This window comes from Dipodomys ordii, unplaced genomic scaffold (genome assembly GCF_000151885.1).
Source record: "Dipodomys ordii isolate 6190 unplaced genomic scaffold, Dord_2.0 Scaffold19, whole genome shotgun sequence".
Classification (NCBI taxonomy): Eukaryota; Metazoa; Chordata; class Mammalia; order Rodentia; family Heteromyidae; genus Dipodomys; species Dipodomys ordii.
Genome location: NW_012267235.1, coordinates 15227450 through 15248027, shown reverse-complemented (window position 1 = coordinate 15248027; position 20578 = coordinate 15227450). Strand labels below are relative to the sequence as shown.

General features: G+C 54.9%; 2 protein-coding genes across 2 annotated transcripts in view; one reads left to right on the top strand and one right to left on the bottom strand.

Moving 5' to 3' along the window:
* Positions 1–7052, top strand: part of Spns2 (spinster homolog 2 (Drosophila)) — a 40277-nt gene extending 33225 nt beyond the window's left edge. Inside the window, exons 4-13 of the mRNA XM_013013351.1 lie at positions 389–540; positions 749–815; positions 2179–2321; positions 3008–3160; positions 3272–3461; positions 3776–3841; positions 5681–5779; positions 5870–6033; positions 6512–6558; positions 6975–7052. Of these exons, the coding sequence (XP_012868805.1) occupies positions 389–540; positions 749–815; positions 2179–2321; positions 3008–3160; positions 3272–3461; positions 3776–3841; positions 5681–5779; positions 5870–6033; positions 6512–6554 (1077 nt within the window). The 3' untranslated portion in view covers positions 6555–6558; positions 6975–7052. The remainder of the gene's footprint in view (positions 1–388; positions 541–748; positions 816–2178; positions 2322–3007; positions 3161–3271; positions 3462–3775; positions 3842–5680; positions 5780–5869; positions 6034–6511; positions 6559–6974) is intronic.
* A 1478-nt stretch (positions 7053–8530) lies between these two features.
* Positions 8531–20482, bottom strand: Mybbp1a (MYB binding protein (P160) 1a). The gene is made up of 26 exons (XM_013013350.1): positions 20263–20482; positions 19961–20056; positions 18967–19050; positions 18806–18880; positions 18603–18710; positions 17176–17351; positions 16907–17074; positions 16695–16812; positions 15762–16057; positions 15486–15596; positions 14865–14990; positions 14523–14690; positions 14340–14439; positions 13745–13841; positions 13461–13612; positions 13175–13258; positions 12935–13084; positions 12675–12842; positions 12433–12593; positions 11270–11504; positions 11059–11184; positions 10908–10976; positions 10462–10575; positions 10183–10284; positions 9360–9508; positions 8531–9189 (listed from the first exon to the last, which is right to left on the bottom strand). The coding sequence occupies exons 1-26, from the start codon at positions 20452–20454 to the stop codon at positions 8625–8627; spliced, it is 3990 nt and encodes a 1329-aa protein (XP_012868804.1). The 5' UTR covers positions 20455–20482; the 3' UTR covers positions 8531–8624.
* Positions 20483–20578: the final 96 nt, after the last annotated feature.

The window sequence follows — 20578 nt, the reverse complement described above, 5'->3', positions numbered from 1 at the left end:
GACAGACTCTGAGCCACAGGGCCATCCTGCCCACTTCCCACCCTGGGCTGCCAGGCTTACCCAGCCACCCTACTTGAAGGAGGGACACAGAATGTGTATGCCTTGTAGCTCTTGAGGTAGGGCTGGGAGCAGGTAGACTTGGCTCTGTGGACTTCCATCTCTGTGCTATGGGGATTGAGAGGATGGTTTGGCTCATACTGCTGGGGAATTCCAGCCCTGTCAGACCCACCCTACAGAGGGAGACTCTGAAGCCCCGCATGACCAGGCTCTGTGGACATGCCGAGGTCAGGCCTGAGCTCCATCTGGACTCCATAGGGACAAAATGGGGACAAGAGTGAGCAAGCTGGAGGGTAGGGAGGCGCCTTAGCATTGTCCCCTGGCCCCACAGTACTTCTGGCTGCTGGTCCTGTCCCGGGGGCTGGTGGGCATCGGTGAGGCCAGCTATTCCACCATCGCACCCACGATCATCGGCGACCTCTTCACCAAGAACACACGCACACTGATGCTGTCTGTCTTCTACTTTGCCATCCCGCTGGGCAGGTGAGTGGGAATTCATTAATCAGACACACAGGGCAGGGGGCAGGGACGGAGATCAGCCTTGGAGAACTCCCAGACCACTCTGGCTGGGGCAGGGGCGGGGGGAATGAGGGTGGGGAAGGGGGCAGGTGGCCTGCCTAGTCCATGGGCACTTCCCCTCCCACACCTTCTCTGCTCTGCTTGAGCTGATGTGTGTCCATCTTCTCTGCAGTGGCCTGGGGTATATTACAGGCTCCAGTGTGAAGCAGGCAGCTGGAGACTGGCACTGGGCTCTGCGGGTAAGGCCTAGGTCCCCTCCTATAAGGTCCCCCAGTCCAATCCTTTCCCCAGGCTTTCCCAGAGGGTCTCACCCAGCCCAAACCCAGCTGGGGATCAGGCCTTGACCTCCCTTGACAGCCTGGGCTCTGAGGCCTTGTCCTTCTAGACCAGTTTAAACTGAGATGTTGCGGCTCAGACAGCCCCACACCCTTGGGCCACAGTTCCAGGGCTGGAACCTCCCCCAGGAATCCCAGGTTGAGAGGACGGGATTCTCTCACTATGTCAGGAAATTCCAGGGCCACAGCGCAGCTTCCTGCTTCCAGCCTTGGCTCTGTGTAAGCCGTGGGCTGGGACCAGGCCTCTGTGTTGAGGCCCTTGGGGTCTGGAGCCACTTCCTGACCTGCCAGAGAGTTGGGGCAAGTTAGCACAGCTCTAGGACAGTGCAATCAGAGGAAACAGAGATCCCCAGTCTCTCTGAGGAGCGGAAGCTTAAGACAAAGTGTTTTTTCCTCAAAAGCAGGAAGGAAGCACCTCTGTGGAATTTCTTGGTGGGGGGCTAGAGGGAATGGCATGCAAGGAACTCCCCAGGCTTGGAGTCCCTGGGTGGGGGGGGGACAGGCAGTGTAGCAGGGAGAGGGTAGATTCTCTTTCTTATGGGCTAGTATGCTGGAATCCAGCCTGCCAAGACTGGAAAGAGGCCTGACTCCTTGGAGAGTCTGTTATTGTCATGAGGCCAGACTCAGAGAAGATCCAAAGAGGCCCTTACCAAGGGCTGGCCTTCCTGACCTATCAGGTACCAGTTCCAGGACCCTATAGGCAAGAAACCCACCAGGGAACATTTCTAGTCCCAAGGGTTGGACTGACTCCTTATGTCTAGAAAGTCACAGTCATGGCTTTGTTCCCTGCCTTTCATCTATCTATCTTGCTCTACCATCTATCATCCATCTTCCATCCACCTACCCACCCACCCACCCACCCATCCACCCACCCATATAACCACACATCTATCAGTTTTCCTTCCACCCATCTGTCTGTCCTTCCAGTTATTCTCCACTATCTGTTCAGCCCTCTCTTCTCCCTCTTCCATCCACCCACCCATTCATCCTTCTCTTCCTTCCCTCCTCCTTCCTTCCCTCCCTTCTTTCAGTTTGTCAGTCTCCTTTGTACCCCCTTCCCCTATCTGGAAAGTCCACTTTGAATCTCCAACCCTTTACTGAACTCATCCCAGTGGCTTTGCTCAGTAGCCCTGTCAAGAAGGCAGATTTTATCCCCAAGGAAGGTTCCCAGACCCCAGAGAAGGCGCAGCCTGCCTGAGCGCCTCCTGGTGCAGCCGAGACAGAGCCAATTTGGTGTGTCCTGTCTTCATGTTTCCCTCCCTGCCAGGTGTCTCCTGTCCTGGGCATGATCACAGGAACGCTCATCCTCATCCTGGTCCCAGTCACTAAGAGAGGCCACGCAGACCAGCTTGGAGGGCAGCTCAAGGCACGGACCTCATGGCTCCGAGACATGAAGGCTTTGATCAGAAAGTAAGCCTTGGTGGGAGGAGTCTGGTGCTGTGATGAGAGGGTTCTGCCTTCAGGAGAGCCCACCTGTACCTTCCCTTGAACCCACTGCCCTCTCGGCTGCCTGCAGGGTTGAGAGTGATGTTTTGTCCATTAGTGTTTATGACACCTGTGGTCTGAACCTTTACACTGAGCCTGTGAGGGAGCCATTTCAGGTCTTCTGTAAGGAGAAAGGGTGAGACAGCAGTCTGGGGAAAAAGGGGCTCTCCTAGGGACCACCTACTGACATCAAAGGGGTCCTGCCTAAGCCAGGTGCCCGTGGCCCACCCTTGTATTCCTAGCTATTCAGGAGGTTTAGATCTGAGGATTCTAGTTCAAAGCCAACCCAGGCAGAAAAGTCTTTGAGACTCTTTTATCTCCAATTAACCAGTAAAACTCTGGAAGTGGAAGGGGTGGCGTTGCCCAAGATGTGTTGTACTCTAACTTATGGAATTGTAGCCTGTTTGTACAACTACTTAGCAATAACAAGAACACCACCAATAATGAAGTCCAGAAGTAGAGTTGGGCTAAATGGTAGAGGGCCAGTGTTGAGTGATAAAGCTAAGAGTCCCAGGTCCAGAGTTCAAGCCCCAGTACTGGCACCAACAGCAAAAAAAAGTTTAAAAAGAGGTCCTGCACTAGCTCAGTGTCCTGCCCTGGCTTCTTCTCAGTCGCAGCTATGTCTTCTCCTCCCTGGCCACATCAGCCGTGTCCTTCGCCACAGGAGCCCTGGGCATGTGGATCCCACTCTACCTGCACCGTGCCCAAGTTGTGCAGAAGACAGCAGAGATGTGCAACAGCCCACCCTGTGGGGCCAAGGACAGGTGCAGCCTGGAGAGCTGGGCCCCGGGGTAGCATAGGACACGGCATGGGAGTACCTCTGACTTCGCCGTGGCCCTCCCCTACTCATGCCCTGCTGTTCTCTGACCCCACAGCCTCATCTTTGGGGCCATCACCTGCTTTACTGGCTTCCTGGGTGTGGTCACGGGTGCAGGGGCCACACGCTGGTGCCGCCTGAGGACCCAGAGGGCCGACCCGCTGGTGTGTGCTGTGGGCATGCTGGGCTCCTCCATCTTCATCTGCCTCATCTTTGTGGCTGCCAAGAGCAGCATTGTGGGCGCCTATGTGAGTAGTGTGGGGGGCGGGCAGTAGGGGGCTTGAGGGGAGCTGGGCTGGAAATACAGTCTGACTTGCTGGACCTCTAGCTGCTGCCCCTGCCCCAATCAGGGCCTGTGAAGGGTCAGCACAGGAGTCACAGCCAGCCCTACCACTCCAAGGAGGGGCTTGGGTCACCCTTCAGGGCTATAAGCACGGCTTGAAGTCTCTGAATAATGCACTGGTTCCTCATGTGCCTGAGATGAGAAGATGGGCCTTCTGGAGAGGTGGAGGAGGTTTTGGGGGCTCCCTGCCTGATGGTCTCTCTTCTTTTCTCCTGGTAGATCTGTATCTTCATTGGGGAGACCCTGCTGTTTTCCAATTGGGCCATCACGGCAGACATCCTCATGGTAAGCCAGGCTGCAGTAGACTCCTGTAGACCCAAGCCTATTGTCCTCATAGGCCAGCTGGGGAGGGGTAAAGGGAGGGCTTTGGGGGGAGGGTGGCCAGGGAGGTGAACCCAGAGGTAGGGAGAGGGGGTCAGAGATTCAAGGCCTTCAATCAGAGCGGGTATGGAAGCTGAACTGAGCGGGCAAATGGGTGAGTTGTAGGGGTGGGGTTTCCCTGAGGCTCAGGTTTGTGTCTGGGAGGCTGGTGGTGCCAGGCTGGCACTGAGGTGGCCCTGCTTGCCAGCACTCCTCCCCTGGGGGCTGAGTGGCCATGCGTTCTGTGCTCAGCCTGGGTCCTAGGAATGCCTACTGAATGCCTGCCACCGGGCTGGGCACACAGAGGCCGTCTTCACAGGACCAACAATGGGCTGTAGACTAGGCTAGCCAGAGACAAAGGGCCGTCTGAGCAGTCAGCAGGGGCTGTGTCCCTGAGCAGGGATGATAGCAGCCTAGAAGAAACCAGGGGGGACTGTGGGCCTAGTGACTTACAAGGCTGTGGGGTTTGGGAGGGCATGTAGGGGTAGGAATGGTAGGGCTGGGTGTGGCTCCTGTTCTGATTCTTCAGGACCCTCAGCTTTAGGAGAATCTGGCATTGGAGCATGTCAGGAGGTGCAGGGATTGGGGAGGAAGGATGCTCAGGGTGCTGGGTAGAGGGAGGTGTTGGATATAGAACATATAGAAATAGCCCAGGTGGTCAGAATCTGTGAAAGCCCTAGTTGCCTCTCTGCTTCAGGAGGCTGCCTTACCTTGCCTGGCCTTTCCTATATCTGTTTTCTCCTGATCTGGGATGGTAGATTGGATGGAGTTGTGGGGGGGGGGTGGAGGGAGAGGGTGACTCTGGGGCTTGGTGAGGTCAACCCTTCTCTGAATCAAGGGGAGCACTCTGAGTCAAGGGCCCTGGATGCTGGCCAGCCCCTGATGGCTGCTGAAAGCGTATAGTCCAGGGAAATCGTGTCCCAGTTTATGAAGTGTAAAAGCTAAGTGACTAGTTATTGCTGGAAACGGGGCCACATAATCTCATCTGATCCAGATCACTCCATCCCTGCTCCCTGTGTGGGGTCTTGTGGGCTCTGGCTGCTGTTGCCATTTGTCTACCATGGCTGGCATCTATGAGGTTGCTGGAGCCAGGTGCACCTTGGGGCTGTGACTAACTCTTCTTGTCTGACTAAGAATTGGGGAAGGAAGGTCACGGCCAGCCTAGTCTGATGGGGCTCTGGGGTCCAGCAGTTCTTGGCATGTGGGGCTAGAGTGCTCACAGGTTCAGGTAGAGGCTCCTTTAGGGCTTTGTTTCAAAACCCTGTCCTCTAGGCCAGCCTTGGCCTTGCCTGGTCCTCATGGAGGGGAGCCCAAGACAGGTATTTAATTTGTGAGAAGGAAGGGCAAGGGCTGATAGACCTGAGAGGCAGCTCCAGAGCTACTGATCTCATGGATGACCCCTCAAAAATAAAGTCTTCCCAGGAGGATCTCAAGTTCAAGGCCAGCCTAGGCTATGCAGCATGACTCTGAAGAAAAAAAAAAGAGGGAAGTTAGGAAGAGTGGAAAAGATGGAAAAGAAATAATGCTTCTCTGGGCCTCAGTGTCCCCTGGATCCCAGGCCTTGGCTCCCCACCAGAAGTCAGTGGGAGAGGTCTCAGGGAGAGAACAGCGCTGACAGAACAGCTCTGGGTTGAAGGCCTGTACAGATGGAACCAGTGGACACCAGGTTGTCTTCCCTGGGACTGGATGTGGTGGAGAGGAGTGTGGGTACTGTGAGGCTCTGGGTGGGCCTGGGACCTTGCACTGACCTGTCTCCTCCTACAGTACGTGGTCATCCCCACACGACGGGCCACCGCGGTGGCCTTACAGAGCTTCACCTCCCACTTGCTGGGGGATGCTGGAAGCCCCTACCTCATCGGCTTTGTGAGTGGCTGCAGTGGGACTGGCCTGGTGGGAGCGCTGGGGGCTTAGGAGATGACATTGCCCTGATGCCTACCAACCTCATCTCCACAGATCTCAGACCTGATCCGCCAGAGCACCAAGGACTCTCCACTCTGGGAGTTCCTGAGCCTAGGCTATGCCCTCATGCTCTGCCCCTTCGTGGTGGTCCTGGGCGGCATGTTCTTCCTCGCCACCGCCCTCTTCTTCCTCAGTGACCGTGCCAAGGCTGAGCAGCAGTGAGTGGGGCAGGGTGGGCCTACCACCTTGACACCCTGTCAAGCCCTGCGGTGAGGGTGGGGGACACTAGCCAACTCTATGCCCATGCACGCATGTGAGCAGACATATATCACCTATGCCGGTGCCTAGGCCTTCCCCAGGTCGCAGCATGTGTCACATGCCCAGCCCGTGGTGGCTCGGGCTGGCAGATGCCAGGCCCATTCGTAGGGTTTTAGATGAATGTTTTCCTCTAGAGTTAAGGGTTTTCAGGATTGGGACCACCCCTTCCTTTTCTTCTCATTCTCTGACTTCTCTTCTTTACTCTTCTTTCTCTCTCTCCCTCCCCACCCCTGGGCTCTCCCACCTCCCCCTGGGGCTGACGAGGTCCCTGCCCAGCATCTCCGGTCAGTCAGCCCCCGCGATGCAATGTGCCAGAGCCGTGCCTGGGCCCGGCCTCCGCTGATGCACCGCCCTGACCCCTGCCCGTCTCTCCCCCAGGGTGAACCAGCTGGTGATGCCTCCTGCATCAGTGAAAGTCTGAGGTGGTGAGTTCAGGCTGGGGAGGCCCAAATGGTGGGAGGGCCAGGACGCCAGGAGCCAGGGATCACCCCTCCGGAGTTCTGCCAACTCTGGGCTTGGTTTCTTCCTCCTAAAACATTGCAGAACTTACTGACCTAGCTATGCTGGGAAAGCCTGCTGCTTCCCAATAAACTGGCTCTCCCCCTTCCTTGGAAGGTTTGGGGTCATGTCAGGGATAGTACTTGCCAGGAACTCCTTGAGCTGTCCTCTCCACCCCTCTTAGAGGTGTCAGGGCTCATTCCTACTGTGGCCTCTGGGAAACAGACTCCTTGTAGTGCAAGATCAAGGTCACTGCCCCCAGAGCCAGGTCTGGAGCAAGGAAGAGCAGGAGGGACCTTGGAATGGCCCCCAAAGCTCCTCTGACTTGACTTTCCTCTTCTAGGTGCCGCTGGGACAGTGATGAAGCCTCACCCGTGTTTGTACCTAGACTGGAAAGTGGCCTTGGGCACTTTGGACCTACAGGGCTGTCCCAAAGCTTTCTGTGTGACACACAGCTGGGCACCCCCCCACCCTGGCCCAGAACTGCTAAGAGGCCGTGGCTCCAAGAAGCTACGCCTCCAGTTAACATGGAAAGCTGTGTGTGCTGGAGTCATACAGTTGGACAGATTCTCAGTCCTAACTTGGGGCTGCAGAGTCCCTGGGGCCAAGGGAGAAGACAGTTCCATATGGGTATGTGGGGAGAACCTGGCCTGCCATCAGCTTCGGTAATCCTGGCTAACCCGCTGACCTCCCTAGGCTGTGGGGTCCGGGGTCCGGACCTCCCTATACTGCACGCTGTACAGGGCACTGCCTGTGGCTTTGAGGACCTGGCAGATCCTGGGACACAGAGAAGAGATGGTCTAGGTCTCAGGGCCACAGGTCAGGTGCTGAGGCATCCAAAGGGCCTGGCCCATAGGGACTGCTGACCTTGAGGACATCACTCAGCCTGGCAAATGGAGCAGGACTCAATTCCTGTGGAAGTATCTGACATGGGGTGTGTCCTGGCTTGGCTGGCCCCTGGAGGACACGTGTCGCTGCAACCTGGGGCTGTGGGCCACTGCCAGGTCCTGTGTGGGGACCAGCATCACCCACAGTTCAGGTGCGAGGTGTGGGAGTTACCCACCAACTCCTACAGGTTCCTTCTGGTCCCTACACCTTTACTGACGTTCCTAGTGAACCCAGGAGACAAGCCACGCCCTCTTCCAGGCTGGCCTGCATTTTGGGAAGGGCCAGGGACTTACTTGTTCCTGGGCCTGAGTGAGACAGGAGTCTAAAGGAGGTCCAGCCTTGCTGACTCCTCCAGCTGACCCATGGGGTCAGGTCTTCACTTCTGCAACCTCTCCCCAATCCCTACTTCAGGGCAGCTTCCACCTGCCCCCTGGGAGCACTTATCCCTTCTCCATAGTCCCTAAGCATTTGCTGCAAGGTGGCTCCAGCCCCGGGGTGCTGTGGCCCACAGGAGACCCTTATGCTTCCTTTGCCTGCCCATTAGTTACTGGCTGGCTGTGGCTTCAGTGTGTTAGCTAGTGGACTACCTACCCCACCAAGGTCTGGGGCACCCTGGGGGCCAGATACGGGAGTGGGGTGGAATCCCTCAAAGACCAGCTGGGCCCCCACCTCACCCCAGCCTCCACTGGGGCCCCAGCAATGTTTTCTTGTTGTACAAGAACCAGGTCCAAGTGTTGCCTCCTCTTCCTTCCGGAAGCCAAACCGCTCCTTTATTTTTTAGAGCTGCTGATTGTGAATCTCAGAGTCTTAAGAGAGAAGCCAAATATATTCCTTGTAAATGAAGAAATAAACCTATTTAAATCAGTCTAACAGCCTGGTGATGAGCAGGATAGTTATATAGGGCCAGCATGGCAATCTGTGCTCACCTGCCCAATGCCAGAGGCTGGATTCCTACCAGCCTGGAACGCCAGGGCAGGCTGGGCAATAGACCCACTGCTCAGAGCCAGAAGCTGGTGCCTTATGCTGCGGTTTATTAAAAATCATAGTGGAAAAAAAATAGAGGAGTCTGTAGGACCACTGGAGGCGTGGGGAGGGCAGGCTGCACTCAGGGTGTCCCCTTCTTCTGCAGCACTTTCCTTTTTTTCATCCCACTCTGAAACAGGCTGGGGCTCCTGCCAACCAAAGACAGGCGTGCCTTTTTCCGTGGCACAGAGGACTGTGGGGTTGGGCTCAAGACCCCCTTTTTGGGCAGAGCCTTCTGATACTGCTTTTTGCTTGCGGGCTCTGTGGGGGATATGGGAGAGGCTTCATTCTCCTGTGACACCTTCTCTTTTTGCTTCTGCAGCTTTGGGGTCTTGGCAGGGGTGTTGACAGGGGTGCTGGGGCTCAGGGTGGGGGTGTCAAGGGCTGGACTCTTGGTGGCAGGTGTCCCTGGGGATGAGACCAAATCCTTGGCCTTCATCTTCTTCCTCCTCCTCTTCTTGCCAGTGCTGGGAGGCTGGTCCCCAGCTGTGGCTGGAGGTGGGGTCACCACTTCCTCGGCTGAAGTGTCCTCTGCCTTGCGTTTCTTACGTTTCTTGGTCTCAGGCAAGAATCCCTTCTTCTTGCGCTTCATACTTACGGGGCTCTCGGTTTCATTGGGCTTGGCTTCCTTCTCCGATTTGGGGCGCCTGGAAGTCAAAGGTCAAAGTGGCCAGTGAGAAAGGGCAGGAGTCACTTCCACCAGAGGTCCTGCAAGATTCCAGGCCCCCACCCCTGTGCATGCACACTGGAGTGTGTGTGGTACGTATGCGGGGTCTCCACAGCCCCTCCCTGTGTGCAGGCATCTCCTAGAACATACTGAACGCCTAGAATCTTCATGGCCTGCCAATAGAGGTCGTAGAGGCGGTTGGAACCGGCAGAATGGTTCCCCTGTTTCAAGCTCTGCTTCAGGGTCTGCTGTTTCCCCTGCAGTGTGCCCAGGAGAGCTGTCAGGTCCACAGTCAGCTTCTGTAGAGGAGGACAAGGCAGGAGCTCAGGGATGACGGCAGACTGCACCCTCTGGGACCCCAGTCTTCCCACCCTTGCCCAGATGCTGCGTCTCCCGTGGCCCTCAGACACTCCTGCCTCTAAATCCCAGTCTCTCTTTTCTGGAGAAGAAACAAAAGCCTCCTAGTGTTTGTTTCCTTCCCATAGTGGAGACCTGGTCTGCTTCCTCCCCTTCCCTCCTTCAGTGGCTCTACAGATCCATCCGTTGAGGGCACAACTCAGTTCCTTTGGGGTTACCAAACTCACCCCCTTAATTTTTCCCTCCCTGTCAAGTACTCACTGGATTCGTTCTAAAACTTGCCAGTAATTGGGTGTTAGTGGCTCATGCCTATTATCCTGGCTGCCCAAAAGGCTGAGATCTGATTGTGGTTCAAAACCAGCCCAGGCAGGAAACCTCACACCAGTGGCAGGGCAAATGTAACCCTCCTAAGTCACTTACCATGTACATGGTGGCTCCATCACTGAACTGTAAACAGTCTGGATTCCTCACCTGGCACACACAACCTCCCCTGCATAGCTCCCAGCTGATCTCCCTCTAGCCATGGAAGCCCCAATTCTCCCCCAGAAGTCTCTGAGTAAAACCCAACGTGACACCCCAGCCACCCAAGGCAGTGGTGGCATGGCTGCTGTCTCACCTCGTGATTGATTGTCCTTAAGAGGGTGTTGAGCAGCTCCAGGGAGGACAGTTCCTTCTGGTGCTCCGACTTACTCTGCGCCTCCCCCAGCGTGCGAAGGGCCTAGGAAGAAGAGGCCAGGCTGAAGCACTCTGGAGAGCTGCCCAAGGCCTTTCTGTTCTCCACAGAAGAGACTAAAGCCCAGAGGGCCCATGCTAGAGGCTCAGGTTCCAAGCACTCTGGCTCCTGGTTCCCAGAGCATCATGTGTACTTGGCAGGAGGGAGTTCCATAATCTTTACCTCAATGACCTTTGCCAGGACCTTGCCAATCAGCTGCTCCCACTCAGGGTCCTCAAAGCATATTCTCAGCTCCCGTGCGGACAGGGACTTCTGTAGTAGCAGGCAGGCCTGGGACTGCAATGAGAAAAGAGATCACCAAAAGGCTCAGGCACCCACCAGCACTCAAGAAGCTGCCTGACACCCAGAGCTCTAGGGGGCACGTGAGGAGCTCTCTGCTGTGTTTGTATAATTGGGAGACAAGCAGGGATCCCAAATGCCTCCCTCCAACCTGCCTGGTCCTGGCACCTGAGCAGACATAGTCAGAGATGAGCTCTCAAGAATCGCTAACTAAATTGGGTAGACAGCTCAGGCCAGATAAAAGCTGGTGGCTGTGGAGCCCAGCTGGCCCTGCCCCTCTTAGCTTCTCTGTGCCCACACAGACCACCCTAGCAGACGAGGGCTCTTACCTGATGGCGGGGGCGTGCCGAGCTGCCCACCTGCTGGACCAGGAGAGGAAGCAGGTTCTTACAGATCATCTAGAGGGGAACGGCAGAAATCATGAGGGGAGGGCCGGGGCAGGCAGGGCCCCCCAGGGAGGCAGGCTGGCCTGGCACTCACCGGATGCCGAGAGAAGAGAGTGAGGAACATGGGAACGGTGAAGGGGCTGTTGCGCTTGGTCAGGAAGGTGCTCAGTGCTGCTGAGTACACAGATGTCACGAAGTTCAAGTCCAAGCAGTTGGTGGCCTGGGCCAGGTGAGAGAGCTTGGGTGAGGCAGTGAGCAGGGCCTAAGTTGCTTTTCCATAGTCCTCCAGGCCATATCCTACTCACCTGTGGTTCCTTGGGCTGAGAGCTGGGCCGTTTCTGTTCCTCTGGGAAGTGCCTCTGCCTAGTGTTGCCCTTCAAGACCCTCAGCAGGTAGAGTGACGCATTGAAGTAGTAGAGGGCAACAGAAGAGTCGGCCTGGTGGCCAGCCTGCTGCACAAGCCGCTCTACCTGGGCATGCAGGGCCTCTGTGCAGTTGTCCACCTCATGGCAGTAGTGCCGGGCGCGGCACAGGTGGTGCCTATAGGGCGCGAGAGGCAGAGCTGGTCAGCACATTCTCCCACCATGGCTCACAGCTATGATCCCAGCTACTCAGGAAAACCTGAGATCTGAGCATTATGGTTTGAAGCAAACTCGGGCAGAAAAACCATGTGAGTCTCTCATCTTCAATGAACCACCAGCAAGCTAGAAGTGGAGCTATGGCTCAGTGATAAAGCACTAGCCTTGAGTGAAAAACTCTGGGCCAGGCCATGAGTTCAAGCCCCCAAACCCACATCAAATGACCCAAGGCTCATTTCAGAGGAAACAGACCCCCTGAACTGGCCTGAATGTCCTGTCTACACCTGTTACTTGTGGGACAATGGCTTCTGAAATCTCTATGAAATGAAACCAGGCTCTATGTTCAAAACCATAGGGAAACAGAGTGGCAGAACTAACCAAGCAGATGTGATCTGGACCTGGAAGAAACTTATGGAGCAGATGCCCCACCCTCTCTCCGCTCTGGATTAGGGGAAGCAGGCTCCTAGGCCTTCCCACCTCTTATGTTCTGGAAGGCAGGTGTTCATCTGGGTGCTGCCAAGATCCTGCCTCTAGCACGATCGCTTCCAAAACTTCACCAAGCCCCTCCTAACCCAACTCTCCCCTCACTGCTCACCTGATGCTCTGGCTGCAGCTGCCCATATCCAACTCCTTTCTAATCTCCCACTCACTCTGTAATATCTTACAATACAGCTGCTCCCTCTCAGGACTGCGTGGATCCCCCACCCGTCCTTCCCCACAGCTCCAACAGGACTGTCCCTGGTCCGGTTTCTCAATTATCCTGACACTGAGAGCAGGGAAGGATGGAACTGAGGACTATGAGAGAACTGTGGTGCATTCCACAGAGCAGAGCATCATGTGAGAGTAAACGGCCTGGGGTGCATCAGGCTCTTCCCTGCCCCAGTTCTCACATGAAGATGCGGGCCATCTTGTGTAAGAGGTCCTGCTCCTGCTTGGTGGAGCTGCGACTGCGCATGCATCGCCGGATGCTGCTTAGCAGGGGTTCCAGCAATTCCAAGACCAGGGGGCTCTCAGGCTGCTTGGTGACCAGCACTTCTATCAGGTCCAGTACCTGTGGCCAGGAGGATGGGAGAGTCAGCCTGTGTGGGAGCATGTGCAGGGGGTGCAAAGGCGCCACTGCTCACAAGCTCACCCGGATCTGGAAGTCCCGCCGGAGCGCTTTTTCCTTTTGCAGCTTGTTCTTCTCATCTCGCCGGGCCTGCATGCGCATCTTTTGTTCAGCAAAGAGACTGGCAAGGTTCTGGTCCAGGGCCATCATGGCTTCATCTCCCAGTTCTTCCTCATCACTGTCCTCTCCGCCCTGAGGGACAGAGTTTATCAGCCTGGCCACAGGAGGGTACACAGACAAGGACAGACAGACAGACACAGACCCCTCCACTGGCTCCGGCTTACCAGCGCCTTTCCAGCCTGCAGCACCTCCATCAGCTGCTGGCGGAAGCCTGGGTCCACATCCTCATCTCGTTCTTCCTCATCACTCTCCTCATCTTGGCCGTTATCCCCGTCGCTCTCTGAATTTTCATCTTCACTATCCGAGCCCTCATCCTGGGTGGGGGGGAGTAAGTGCCACAGCTCTCCACTGTCACCTTGTGCTTGTCCACCAATGACCCCCCTGCCCCCTCCACTGGCCAGTACCTCTGCCTCCTTCAGCTTTTCCTCAGAATCATCAGTGACCACCACGTTGTCCTCCTCATCCTCATTTGCTTCAGGGTTCAGCACCTGTGGAGAATTCCAAGCCCCCACAACCCTCCTCAGCTCACTGGGCTCCTGCCTGCCACCTCTACCCTGGCTAATGGCCTCCATCTAAGGGAGGAGAATGGAGTACATCTATCTTCTTGACAGAAAACTGGGAGCAGGCGGCCTGGTCATAGCTTGAGGGTCCCCCACCCAAGGGCCCATTTCTCCAGCGGCCCTGACTCACATCCAAAATGAGTCGCAGGGCACGTGAGGTCAGGTGGGAACAGATGTGGCTGAACACATTCCGGGCCACCTGGCGCATCAGATGGCTGGGCTGGGCCAGCAGGGATAGCAGGATCTCTACCATCACTTCCACCCATGGAGGCTCCTGGGTGTCTGCAAGTAGAGAGAGGGCTGAACTCATAGAAGCAAGGTACTGATGAACTGGCAGCTCAGCCAGCCCAGTTCTGTATCCCCTAGTGCCCCAAATCCTGCCCAGCCCACTCTGCTGCAGGGGCAATGACCCACTGGTGGTCTTGGCTCGGGAGCGACGGGTCCTCTGCTCCATGCTTTTCTTGATGCAGGTCTGAATGTCACCAAGGAGTTCACAGCTCTCTACAGGGGACTGTAGACAGGACAAATGGGAGGAGCTGACACGAGGCCTTTAGCAGTCACCTATCTTCCTATCCTGACCAGTCACCCTCACCATCCAGAATGGAAGACCCTAGAGCATTCCAAGAGCCTTCATAACCTTACCACACCTCAGATAGTCATAGTCACAGGACCGCTGGGAACATGGAGACTAACTTCCCCATTAGCACCCAGATGAGATACCAGCAGCCCCAGTCTTATGGTGAACAATTCTGGATCAGTACTTCCCAATTCTAGATTACCAACCACCCTTGCCGCCCGCCCAATGCAACACCTTCATATACTGGGGTATCCTTAAGTGTAATGAGTGTTTTTCCTCCGGTTATAATTCCAGGCAGGACTGGGTTGGCTTAGGAAACCCAATTTAACTCTTTAGAGCCTTCCTGACCACCCAGGCAGCCCTTAAGCCTCAGCAGGGAACCCATTGGGCCCCAGAACCCCATCCATAAACCCTGGCTTCCAGACAGTTTACCTTGAAAAGGTGGATGCCCACCAGGAGCAGCAGGTGCTGGAAGGCATTGGCCTTGGCCTCTGAGGAACGGGCTTCTAGTTCCTTCAGGGTGTCCAGCATCCTGAGGGGAGATGGCATGTTTAGATGCCACAACTGCCATCAGACCTAGAGGTCCTGCCCGTCCCGGGAACCCCATGTTCTCACTGGGTCCAGGCCTGGCGCTGCTGTGCTGTGAAGGGCGTCAGGATGGCCACGTTGCGAGTATGGCTCAACAGGAAATCTGCCAATCGCACTAGGCGGTAGGTCCAGGGCTTCTCATCTTCGGTCTGGTCAGGCCCTGGCCGGAATTTCACACTGAGGGTCTGCAGCAGGCTAGGGGAGGGGATGGAGCCATAAGACGGCACTAGTGAATATGGACGGGTCTTTCTTTCCCAAGTCTTAGATCCACTGAACCCACTGCCTCTTGCCCTTGCTCAAAACAGGAAGAGCAAGGGTCCTCCCGGCCACCTTCCCACCCCCAACATCCTTGAACTGCCCAAAGCCCACCTGAAGAAGGCATTAACGATGAACTCTCGGGCCCGGGTGTCCAAAGGGTAGGAAAACTGATGCTTGGTTTCTGGGATCTGGCTTGTGGGCTTCTTTGTTTTAAAGAATGAGTGGAACAAGCAAAACCTAGAGAGAACACCCAAGCATTCACTTTACTAGGCTGTTCTCCAGGGGGTAGAAGTGTAGGGGGCAGGCCATAGGCAACAGGGGATGGCAGAGACATGGAACCCTAGCTGTACACAGCTCGATTTGGGTTGGAAGTGAGAACCAGAGCGTCTCTCTTGGAGCCAGCTGAGGAACCAGATAGATGAGGCGCTGTGGTCAGGGCCAGCAAGTACTGAGCGGGCTGTGTCTGGCACAGACAAAAGATGTTTTGGACAAATGGCTCCTCCATCACCCCTGATGTACAAAAGCTTGCTTGGATTTATGGAGCAAGTCTAGGCCTTTTAGGCTCCTGCATCTCCACTCTCTGGATTCCTTCGTTTCACTTACTCCTGAAAAATTTCCTTGGTGACTCGGCTGAAGGTTTATGGCTCCAGGGGACCCAAAACTAGGACTAGACCAGGGGCCCAATTCCTTGGCCATGGTACCCACAAGGTAGGGCTTGAGCCCCTCTCACACCTGGCCACCTGCTCGACGACAGCCACCTCCTTTTCCAGGGGCAATTGATCCACAATACTGACTAGGCGATGGATGATCCACTTCCGCAGTCGGAACACAGCTCGCTCAGGCCTGGGGGCAAAAGCCAAGGTCACAGGACATTCAGAGATGGCAAAAACATGGTGTTCCTTGCCCCCATTTTGACAGGAAACTCCCAAGATCTCTCGTGTTGAACACTAGTATGTGAAGCTCCTAGATCTTAGCCCAGAAAGTCAACCCCTGAACCTGCCCACTCACACGTTGAATGAAGCGTCCTGGACTTTCTTCTGGTTGGTGGTGCTAAAATCAACCAGAGAGTCCAGGTCTGGCTGGAGAAACATGTCCTGTAGCCAGGACACATAGCTCTGCAGGGCTTGGGGGTTCAGGAACCGTGTGACACGCCAGATGGTAGGCATGACAGGGAGACCCTGGTTAGTGATGGACGAGAAGGCCACCAGCACAGACAATTGCCGCTCAGGGTTGTCCTGGCATCCCTCCAGGAAGGTGGACACATAGGCACTCATCACCGGGGCAAACCTGAACAGGTTTTGGGACTGCAAGAATTGGACATAAACGGAAGTCACCCCAGAGGTAACAACAGCCCACCAGCCTCCTCCACTTCAGGCTAAAGCCAGGCCTGGAAGTGCTTCTCCCCATACACAGCCGTGCTGAGACCAAACTGACAATAAGTCTGTTACCCCCAACTCCTGCCTGATGTTAAGGCGTCCCCTGTCTGACCTCTCCAAGTTTCCAGACCTGCAGCCCCAGGTCCCTCCCAGCTTCCCTGCATGGAGACAAAGCTGCTTTCCTGGCTTGATGAAGCACAAAGTGGTGGTTAAGAATCCAGACTTTCCTGGGTTCAAATCCTGCCAGGCCAGTTTATAGCTGTCATCCTGGGACTCAAACTCAGTTCCCACATGTTTTTGTCAGTTTTCCTGACAAGCCTGGACACTGAGCCCCTGTGCTTTCACTGGCTCATGAATGACATGAGCTGCTGACAGCAGCAAACCTGGCAGTGTTCTCCAGGTACTAGCATGTTAGTACTCAAAACAGAGGGCTCCAGCCTATTCACCTCAGCAGGTCCTTGTCATACTCCCTTCAGAGAGCAGTTTACTGTACCTAGAAGGAAGGGACACTCACATCCCAAGTCATGCACCCTTCTTGGCAAAAAACCTGCTGTCTGGCACCAACCTTGGCAATGACCATGTGCTCCCCCAAATGGCGGATCAGGTCTCCTCGCATCACCAGGTGCAGCTGCTCCTTGGATAGCAGGGGCAGGGCTGCTCCCAGCAGACGGAAACACAGGTAACTAAAGAGGTAGGAAATAGAGATCATGGCCTCCCCTCCCTAGGGTGGGCCACAGGACATGGGAGGGAGGGGTGGGTAGGGGGTAATACACATACCTGGCTGGCCAGGATGGCTTCTTCAGCAGCCCTTGCTCTACTACCTCATTCCAGAATAGTGGAAACTTGTCTTCCTTAAGCGCCAGGCGGAGCAGGTCCAGAGCCACATCAGGTAACTTGTGCTCTTTCTTCACAGAGGTGGCCGCCATCTTCAGCACAGTCACTAGACTGTGGAGGACAGAGGGACTCAGTGGACACTGCTTAGCAGACAAGGGTACAGGGATAATCCAAATGCAAAGCTCCCCCCTCCCTCCTCCTAGCCCTTGTACCTAGGGATATTCTCCTTTGAGAAGAGGTCAACGGATCCCACGAGCTTCTCGAGGTCTGAGGGCACTTTCTGCTGGGCCAATAGGTACAGCTCCAGGTGCTTTGGGGAACTCAGGACAACTTTCAAGTCGCCCTTGAGGACCTTAGGCAGGATCTCCTGGAACATGGCCTCTGGGACCTAAGGCAGGAAGACAGGTTGAGGGAGAGTGACTCTCTCCAAGCACTCTCAATTTCTCTGCACCATTTCTTAGAAAAAGACCCTCAAGCTCGGTGCTGGTGGCTTGTACCTATAATCCTAGTTACTCAGGAGACTGACATCTGAAGATTGAGGCTCAAACCTGGCAGAAAAACATCTAAGACTCTTATCTCTAAGTGGTCACAAAAAAGCTGGCAGTGACCGTGGCTTAAGTGGTAGAGTACCAAGCTTTAAGCAGAAAAAATAGTTCTCAGACCAAATTCAAACCCTAGTATCGGCATGTACGCACACGTTCGCGTGCACACACACACACAGACCCTTCAAATTCCCAACAAGCACATATTAATGCTAATTGGCCTGGTACCTGTCTTGTTTTTTTGAGGTCCAGTTCAGTTATTATGCAAGAACTGGATGTAGAGCTGGAATGCGAATTCTGGCTTTGAAGCCAAGAGGGTGCAGAAAGCCCCAGACAAGGGCATGATAGCCCATCTTTTCCTTCAGCAGCAAGCAATTCTAGGTACAAACACACCTCAGTTTCCCCAGTTGGGAAATAGGGAAACCCAGGAGGGGCCACCAGCCTTGACTGAAATATTAAGATGTGAATACACATGCTATATCCCAGGCACTATCCTAGATGTGTGCTATTCAACATGGAAGCCACTATAGCCACATAGGGCTATCGAGCACTTGAATCTAACCTGAATGAGCTGTGCTATAACCATAAAATATATTAGATCTCAGAGTTGTAATGACAAAAAGAATGTAGAAGTTCTTTCCAATTATTTATAGGTTGTATGCTTAAATCAAAGTATTGAATTAATTTATATTTTTGTGCTGGCACTGGGCTTAAACTCCAGTGCCTCATACTCTTTTGTTGGCTTTTTCTCAAGGCTAGAGCTCTTAACCAGGAGTCATACACCTTCACTTCAGGCTAACCACCCCCCCCCATTTAATTGGAGATTAGAATGGAATAAGCTCTTCTGCCCAGGTGGGCTCTGAACCATAATCCTCAAAAATCTCAGCCTCTTGAGTAGTTAGGATTATAGGCGTGGACTACCAGCAAGCAGCTGGTATTTTAAATGTAACAACATTAAGAAAACTATGTTACCAATGTATCTGTTCCCTTTTGCCTTTTCAATGTAGTTATTTCAAGCTTTCTATTTCAATAGGACAATGGTGCCCTAACATACTGCTGTAATACGAAGTATAAGCTGCAGTCTACAGTAGCCATACCTCAGACAGGATGTCCACCAGGGCCTTCATGGGCTGTCCCTGTAAGTGGTTGTAGTGCTGGGCCAGGGCTTGGAGAAGCTTCACTGACTTCATCAGGGCCTCTGGGTCCTAGTACCACCAGAAGACAAAGGGAAGAGCAAGGAATACCACTCTGCCACCCCCTACCCCTCCCAAGCCAGCCCACACCCCCCCAAAGCTCCTACCTTCACCAGCCGACCAGACTGAAAGAGGGCTAGCACCCCAAACAGGTTTGCAAAGAGAACAGGTCTCATGGTTGCCTAGAAAAGGATTCCAGGCACAGGTGAGAAGGGCTCAGGCTCCCACCCCCCACCCCCATGGCTGGTCTCCCCAAGGTCACCCTCACCTTGTTCATCTTTTGCAACTCATACTTTTCTTGTATCTGTTTCAGGATGCTGCACAAGGGGATGTCCTCAAAAGACTGTAACAACTGCCATGAAAAGGAGGGAGAAGAGAGGTTCAAGGGAAAGGCTCAGCTACACACTACCAGATCTCAGCTTTCTTTTTTGCGTTCAACTTTTCTTCTCAGATCTCAGGAAGTCCTGGATCTCTGCTCCTGCCCCAAGTCTGCCTATAAAAATGCTCATCCCCCACCCCCTCTGCAGTGCTAAGGATGGCATGGATCCAAATCTTGTCTCTCTACTCCATCCCCACCAGGGCTTCAGAAGGTACTTCCTGTGTCCCCTAAACTGCTTCCCTGGGACTCCTGGAAAACCTGCTCTTCCCCTCAGAGCCTGAGCTCCCTTTAGGCTGATTGTGAAGGACTTCTCACTAGAGAAAACACATTTCAGCTTCTACGTATTGGTTTGGTTAAACTGTAAGTTGTATGGGGGAAGTGTCAAGGGAGTGAAGGGGCACACAAATGGAGAAGGGTGGGCAAAGGCAGTCATAATAGTTAATGTATGCATGTGAAAATGAAACCATGTAACTTGTGGGGTTGGAAGAGATGAGGTAGGATGATGAAGAGGGTGACAATAATGAAGATGCTCCTTGTGTAACTCCTTAAAGACAAACATAAATAAAAGGACTGAGTAGTAAATGCTTTGTGTTGTACAGGTTCTTTGGAGTGGTCTATAATTAGTTTCTTAGGGAGGAGAAGCTTCTATTTTCAGTAACTGCAGGGAAGAGGCCTGTCAACTCTTGTATCAGAAAACTTGCTCAAATCCTCAAATTTCCATTCCACTCGCGTGGATTTCTCAGTCGATAGGTTTTGCTCGGGTACTTTCCCACACTTTTTCCGTGTGAAGATGACTTGTACCTTAGACACCAATCCGGACTGTTCCTTAGTTACTGCCCGCCCCCCCCACCCCGGGCCCAGAAGTCCAGCAGCACCGCCTCACCTGTGCCAGAGCCAAGCTGTAGCAGGGCCGCGCGGCCTCTCGCCCCACGCCAAGCCCAGTGATCAGGCGCTTCAGGGCATATTTCATCTCCGACCCCTGCGGAACCAAAAGCATCCCTTGATCCGAACGGTGACTGGGAGACCGCTCTCACCTCCTTAGTGTCCAGTCCCGATCACGAGTGGGGTTCCCAGTCCAGAGACCCGCGGTGGCTCCCCGGCCGGGGTCTCCGCGGCCCCGGGCCCCCTCCCATGCCCAGGACCCCCACGCGGCGCCCGGCCCCGGGCCCTCGCGCGGCGCCCTACCTGCGGCCTCGTGCGCAGATACTCCAGCAGCTTCTCCGTAGCCTCGAGCCGCGTTTCCTGCTGCGGCTTGGCGATGTCCCAGAAGAAATCCAAGAACTCGCGGCTGTGCTCCAGCAGGCCATGGCGATCGGCATTTGTCGCCTCTCCCGGAGCCCCGGGCTCGGCGCTCGGTGAGCTCTTCTTGTCCGCCATGCTGCGCGAAACACGTGGGCTGGGTGAGGGCCGCTTCCAGGTCAGGTCCCGGCGCCTGCGCACTGCGTCCGCCGGGTGGGGGCGGGGCGGGAAGAGGCGGGGCCTGGAAGAGGCGGGGCCGGGG